The sequence below is a fragment of the Acanthisitta chloris genome, unplaced genomic scaffold (assembly GCF_000695815.1).
Source record: "Acanthisitta chloris isolate BGI_N310 unplaced genomic scaffold, ASM69581v1 scaffold14388, whole genome shotgun sequence".
In the NCBI taxonomy this organism is placed as follows: domain Eukaryota; kingdom Metazoa; phylum Chordata; class Aves; order Passeriformes; family Acanthisittidae; genus Acanthisitta; species Acanthisitta chloris.
Window position 1 is genome coordinate 8,396 of NW_008687684.1, and position 7,013 is coordinate 15,408.

At 51.4% G+C, this 7,013-nt stretch overlaps 1 protein-coding gene across 1 annotated transcript in view; it reads right to left on the minus strand.

Annotated features, from left to right (window-relative positions):
* Nucleotides 1–7,013, minus strand: part of LOC103807963 (astrotactin-1-like) — a gene marked incomplete at its 5' end in the record, with an annotated part of 31,578 nt that overhangs the window by 467 nt on the left and 24,098 nt on the right. The window contains 6 exon segments of the mRNA XM_009080714.1: nt 4,702–4,885; nt 5,318–5,418; nt 5,550–5,685; nt 6,023–6,174; nt 6,553–6,686; nt 6,937–7,010. Coding sequence (XP_009078962.1) covers nt 4,702–4,885; nt 5,318–5,418; nt 5,550–5,685; nt 6,023–6,174; nt 6,553–6,686; nt 6,937–7,010 — 781 coding nt within the window.

Below are 7,013 nucleotides of genomic sequence, written 5' to 3' on the forward strand. Positions count from 1 at the left end.
GGGGGGGGATGGTGGGAAGGGCAGGAGGAGTGTATGAGGAGAGAAAAGTAAAGAGAGTTAAGGATACTACAGAAGCATCTTGAGGGAGAAAAGATAATGGAAGAGCAGCTGAGTGGAGCCTGATGCTGCCAGGACGAGGAGGGATGGTGGGGCTGGGGACACACACCATCTCCAAGGCAGCACCGCAAGCTATGAAGTAAGAACAGCTCCTACTCAGGTCAGAAATACCCATGGTGGTGCTGGACCTGCTGCACTGGTCTTAGGACTCACCTTATACTTCTCTATCCTGCCCCTTTTCTTCTTCCACCCCATATCAGCCCCACAAGGTCAGGTTTGCTGCCTAAATGTGAGGGGACAGTCACAGGTGTAGCCCCCAGCACCCCTTGGGGTGAACATCACCAACGACTCAAACGGCACCACCTGTCACTGCTGCAGCTGTTGGACCCCAGATAGAACAGGATGGGAAATAGCACTGCAGGCAGTGGGGAGAAATGCTACAAAGCATCAGGTATGACATGTGTGGCCAGCCCAGAGCAATCACCACGTGTCCTGTCCATGAAGAGCATGTGTGGCATGTTTGGGAACTATGCTGGTCACTCATGGCCTGGTGAAGAACATTGAATCACAGAACAGCTTAGGTTGGAAGGAACATTAAAGCTCATCTAGTTCCACCCCCCTGCCATGAGCAGGGACACCTTCCACTAGGCCAGTTTGCTCCAAGCCCTGTCCAACCTGGTTCTGAACACTTCCAGGAATAGGACATCCACAGCATCTCCAGTGCCAGAAATGCACAGTAGTGGGATCCAGCATGCCAGGACACCATTGAGGATGAAGGAGATTAAAGAAAAAACCAAACCAAATCAGAAAGTCATGCCTGGCTGTGTGGAAGGCTGAAGGTGAGGTAAGATTATGATCCTCATAAGATGCAATATCACAAGACATTTAAGTACAGTCAATGACACTCCTGGTACCTGACTTGTAATGTTTAGTAGCAGCTTAGGAAACATGTCCCACAGGACAGCATGCAAACTAGGAGGGATATACTGAGGCATACATCAAACACAGGTTTGATCCAAACAGCTCTGAGAGTAGGGGATGTGGCAGAGCTCTCTGGTCCTTTGCATGTGCATTTTCTATCTCCCAGCTGTGGAGAGCAAGACAAGGAAAGGCAGGTCACTGCAGCAGCACTTCATAAAGAGACACAACCCAGCCAAGGAAGCCAGGAGAGAAGGTTGGGTGACAGAAGGAGAGGAGGTCCAGGATGAATCCATCTTCTATAGCAGACATACAGCACCCCCAGGGCAGCACAACCTCTGTTCAGGCTCGTTCTGGTAGCAAGAAAGCGCTAAATTACCAACCCCTCATACTGAATGAGATATTGGAAGAGTGCAGAGGATCCTGGCCAAATATGACCTAAAAATGTGTTGTCTTCTTTTCAAATTTTTCCTCTTAAAATTGTGCTTCTAATGCTTTTATCAAGAAAATCAGTTTGTACAGATAAAACACATTATGCTCATTATAAACTTGTCTTGTACTTTGGGTGATCTCCAGGGAATCTGGCAAATGTGGAGGCAATGGAATCAAAGGAAGCATCCTGAAGGTATCTCATGTGTCTGGAAACTCAGACAGAAGTTTAAGTGTCTGAAGAACAGGGATAAGCTTGTAACACAGCTTTAAGGTCAGTTGGTGGGTTAATATAGTCAGGGAAGAGAAGATACATCCCCTCGGTAGCTTTCACTCAGCATCTGCTCAGCACAGAAAAGGCAGAGGAGGCACAAATCATGATGCTGGAGAAAAAAATTCCCTCCTTGTCACATACTTACTTGGATAAAGTGGGGTGGTGTGTGGAGCACACAGCTGTGTTGTGGCTGGTTTGACAGCTCAAGAATACATGTACCAACCATGGAGGAACATCCACAGCCTCTCCACACCTTACTCTAGGCTGGGTACACCATGGGAGAGCTGCTTGGAGAGGAATTCATTTACCCCAAGGGCAGCCACAGCCAATCTTGGCTTTCCTGGAGAGAAAAACCTCAAGAGGTCTATCATGGATGAGGCTGCAGCTCCAAGGGGCCATCCTGAAACCACTGAGAGGTTGTCCAGCTCTACAGCCACATGACATTTGCTACCCCAGGGCTCACATCCAGAGCAAGGCAGAGAGGCAAATGTGCTCAACATATCTCCAGTGCTGACTGGAGATGGCCACCCAAGCTGGCCAGGTCTTCCAGCTGTAAGAAGGCAGCCTAGTTCTCACTTGTCTTGGTCCTCACATCTAGACACCTAGGCAAGGTCCCACGACTGTCTCTCTTCCTCCAGCGTTACAGGTACCCTCACAGGAACACCAAATATTATCCCACAGATTTTGCCCAAAGCCTTTAGACACCACCAGACTTCATGAGGCTTTGCCTCAAATTGGACTCTCACTTATTATTTGCTTTTTCCTCCATTTCCTTTCCTTATCCAAAGTCCAGGGCTCCCTGCAGCCCTTCTCAGACTGCAAGGGAGAGACTTGCTTTTGTAGCTCCAGACAAGTTATCTACACACAGACAAGTTATCTTCCTTCAGTCCAGCAGCCCCAAACAAGCAGAGCAGGAGGTGACATGGACACATGGAGGAGGAGGGACATGGTGGAGTCGGTCGCGTGGGTCCACATCCAGGACTTCAAAGGAGCATCACTAACAGTCAAACCAACTCTGTCTGCTGGCTAAATAATGTCATCTGCAAGTGATTTGTCCTGTCACCACCAGTCTGGATGCTTTGCCTTCGCAGACGATCAAACAGGAGGTTTGCTTTCCAAGATTTGTCATCACCAGAACCCGCTGCAGCTGCCTAAATGTCTCTTTCCAAGTAGCTCGAGCTGCAAACACTTCATCAGCGACTTGCGTCATCCCATCCTAAGCGCTCCAGCATTTCCAGAGGGTGGAATTAACCCTCTGGCTCGTAGATTCATGCAGAAAATAGTTATCACTTGGGTAATTCAGTAACATTTCTGGCTGCTCTATGCCAATGCATCTCTGCCTCGTGGGGCTTGAGGATGCAGCTTCCACTCCATGTTCTGCCTGGTCCTCGGTCTCCTCACTGGGGCAGTGAGCAGCGATGGCAATGCTCAGCCTCACTGATGGCAGTGGCTGTGGGACAATTCCAGTCTGTCATATAAGGAATTTTATGTACTCCTCATGCAAATCATCACAACAGATGTCAGATGGTCTGTGCAAACTGAGGCTGGATTTCACATCTGGAAATGGAGACAGAGCGGCATCACCACAGCTGGGCTCAAGATGAAGGTGAGACGTAAGTCCAAGCCTGCTGATCCCATTCTGTGTCATGGGAATCAGGCAACCCTGGGCAGAGGAGCTGGTGGGAGCCTCTGCCTTAACAAGACTCCATGTGCTGGGATGTCACTGCTGAGCTTTGAGGCTGTGCCTCAATGAGCTCACATTTCTTAGGATACAAATGGGAAAAGGGGAAGCAGGACAGATTCCAGCTTTGCTCCAGGGCATGGAGAATCTCTCAGGAGTCTCCCACCAAAGCTGAACCAGGACACATGTCCAAACACTAAGTGCAAGACAGGCACCAGCTATCTGCTGAGTCCCTCTGACTGCCTAGCAGAGGTTTGGAGGACAGAGAAGGTCCTCTGCTAGAAATCCTCAAGTGATCACCTGGAGAAACAGAGCCAGAAGACAGCTAGTGGTGAGACCAGCAAGAGGATGTGTAGGGGTAAGGTGGAGGCCATGAATTTCATACATAGGAGCTGTTGCTGACGTAGATTTGAAGTAACCCTGATTTCCACGTGAGCTCACAGCTCTGGTTCTTTGGAGGCCAGATGCTATGAAACACCACTGCAGCCCACACAACCTCCCAGCCCAGCTTGGTAAACTGACTGGAAACATCCACGTTACTGGGAAACCATGCAGACAAAAGCAGATGTTGAAGGACATGGGGAGAAGGGAACATCTGACTGACTCTGCAAGCCTGAGGCATGAGGTGCCCCATCCCCAGGGAGCTGCAGGGGCTGCAATGACCTGGAGGAGCTTGGGGAGAGGACATGGTGCTCACTCAGGCCTGTTTCAGCCAGGAAGTGCTCAGAACAACCTCCTCCAAAACCCACCACAGCAAGTCAGCACTGCCTGGGCACCAAACCACTCGTGTTACCCCACACAACCACAGATGTGGAACAAAAGGGAGGGAACATGTGTGATTCAGACCTCAGGTCAGTCAACTGCCTGCTTTGGACCACAAGTGACAGTGAGTTCAGCACACAGGGATGCATTCAATTCAAACCAAAGCCCAGGAATAGGAGGAAAGCAGTCTGCCCTCCATCCCTCAAAGGTGCATTATTTTTCCTAGACCTACTGCCTTTATGCCTGTGGCATCAGCTACCAAGGGAAAAAGAGAATCCCAGCCCCTTTCCACTCTGCATAGCATGAAGGTACTAGGCAAAACTCCAGAGAGAACACAGGGCCGATGGGATAGACAGGGATGTTGAGTTGACAGTGGTCAACCATTTTCCACCTTGTCCTATGTTTACAGTCCTTCAAGAAAGATGACTGGATGCCCAACACAGGCACAGCATCCAGCAAAACAGGAACCCCATTGTGAGACTCTGAGCTCTATCATCTATCATGATCTCTATTCATGAGATTTGTTAGAGGGCAGATTTCCAGGTGACCAACACCTACAAGAGACATGACCTGAGCCTACCTGGGTCCCAGCTCATCTTCACAGCGCCAGGTGAACTCCCCAAAGCTCTCGTAGTGCTGGTTGTAGTGGTAGAGGACTCGGTGGAGGCTGGGGGAGCCCAGGTCCAGCAGAGTGTTGTAGGCTGTTTGCTGCTCCTTGCCACTCGTGTAGCCATTGAAGAGGTTGTAGATCTTGTCTGCTATTTCTGGGCAGAAGGACAGGAGGTATTCAGTGGGGTACAAGGAAAGGCATGAATAAAGCTCACCAGGACTAAAGCTCAGCTCTAGGGAAACCAAGATTAGAACCAAGATTTGTCCCCTAAATTATGATTTACATCAAGGTCCCAACAGAGGAGCAACAGACTCAGTCAAGGTTAGCTTCCTGTAGTTTGGTCTAATTAGGAGAAGAAATGGGTGGTGTCATCAGGTACTATTAATTCATATTTGGTTTCAGAGAGGATGTGTGTCTCCTGCAGCCCTCCACCCCAATCCTCCACACCATGTGGCAGCTCCTGGGCCAACACAGTGGCAGGAGATGTTATAGCCAGGACATGAGACATGTTCAGGGACAGGCTGGAAGGGGGAACTCCCTGTTGCTGGTGCCAAGCATCACAGTCCAGCAGTTCCCTCCATCTCACCTTGAGCTTTCACATCATCTACCACAGGGCAGGGGGTCTTGACTGTCACATCACTGGACCTGGAACGTCTCCCTGTGTTGTCAACTCCCCACAGTGTGAACCTGGATGTGCAGGGGAAAAAAATAAAGCTCTGGGGTCCCAAGACCTCATGGAAATACAGGCAGCATAAAGAGGATCACCATGGTCAGGGTGACAGCACTGCCACGGGCATGGCTCGGGGGAGTGGACTCACATGTAGGTGGTGTCAGGCTCCAGGCAGCGAATGATGAGGGAGATGGTGGAAGAGAGTCTGTCAGGCACTTGGGCTGGCATGGCACAGGGTGACTTGGCACCAGAGATGATGTCATCCACGAAGCTCAGCACTGTCTCTAGGGAGAGACAGGAGGATGTGCCATGGGTGATCACACAGGTGTCCCTGAGGTCTGTGCCCACTATCACACTGCCTGGTGCCAAGGGGGACTGAGCACGAGGGGGACTGAGGGGGACTCATGCATGAGCTTGGTGTAGAGATAGACCCATTGCTTTTCCAGCAAAGCTCATCACCATGGCATGGAGGTGCCACTTTTGCAGCATGGTGGGCAGGAGAAGGGCTGCCCTATCTTCCACAGGATACTGGATATGTTACAGCAGCCCCTTGCAAGAAAGGGAGACTCCCACATCTCCATCCCACTCTCACCAGAGAGAACCAGTGCAGGCCCCACTCACCTGTCTCCACCTTGGAGTGGTCCATTCTGTCAGTGACTTTCTCTTGACGGAGGAGGTAGTCAACGATCTGCACCCCGATGGGGGGCTCTGAGTGCCCCCACTCCAGTACCACCAGTGTGCTGCTGGGCTCATGAATGGTGGAGAGACGCAGGCTGGGGGACAATTTTTGCATTACCCTCACAGCAAAAGGGATTCAAAGCCATTAACCCATGGGAGACCGAAGCCTCGGGAGAGAAGTACCCCTACCCCTACCCCTCCTTGCTCTGGACATACTGGTCCAAAGGACTCCTTCCCTAGACGTGCCCTACTGGGATGGATCCATAACCAGCTCCCCAGTCCTCAGCTGGGTTTAGAAAAGACACTGCAACTCTGTACTCTCTGCCTGATTTCCAGGTAATCCATCAATTTGAAAACCTGTCCCATAAAGCCACCCAGCCCCACCACCTCCTGCCACCACACTGCTGGCCATCACAACCTCCTCACAGACCCATCACACCAAAAAGCCAGGCTGGGCATGCATGGAGACCTACATGGGGTGTGGGAGAGGTGCACAGGTGGGCAGCCCATCAGCCCCGAAGGCACTCGAGTCACAGCGGCACCAGTCCTCGATGACATCCCCACTGCCTGAGCACCACAGCAAGCTCATGGTGGCCTCCTGCAAGAGCTGGGAGAGAGGAGAAGGGGTTTAGCACCAGGCAGGGAAGCTCCCATCCCACCACCACTTAAGCCAGTGTTCATCCATCCCCTAACGGGTTCAGCGTGGTCCAGCCACACTTGAGAGCAAGGCTGGTCAACAAGCAAGAGCTGCCATGGCTTGACATGATGTATGAGGGCAACCTGCCTTTGCAAACCACCACGATGCTGTCCTGCCACCCACCACGCCCACTCCACCACCCCAGCATGTGTCTCCTCACCCGCTGGGTCTGGTTGTTGGTGACCAGCTCGTAGAGAGGGGCTGCTTTGGTAACCTCCAGCAGGATGGGCTCGGCTG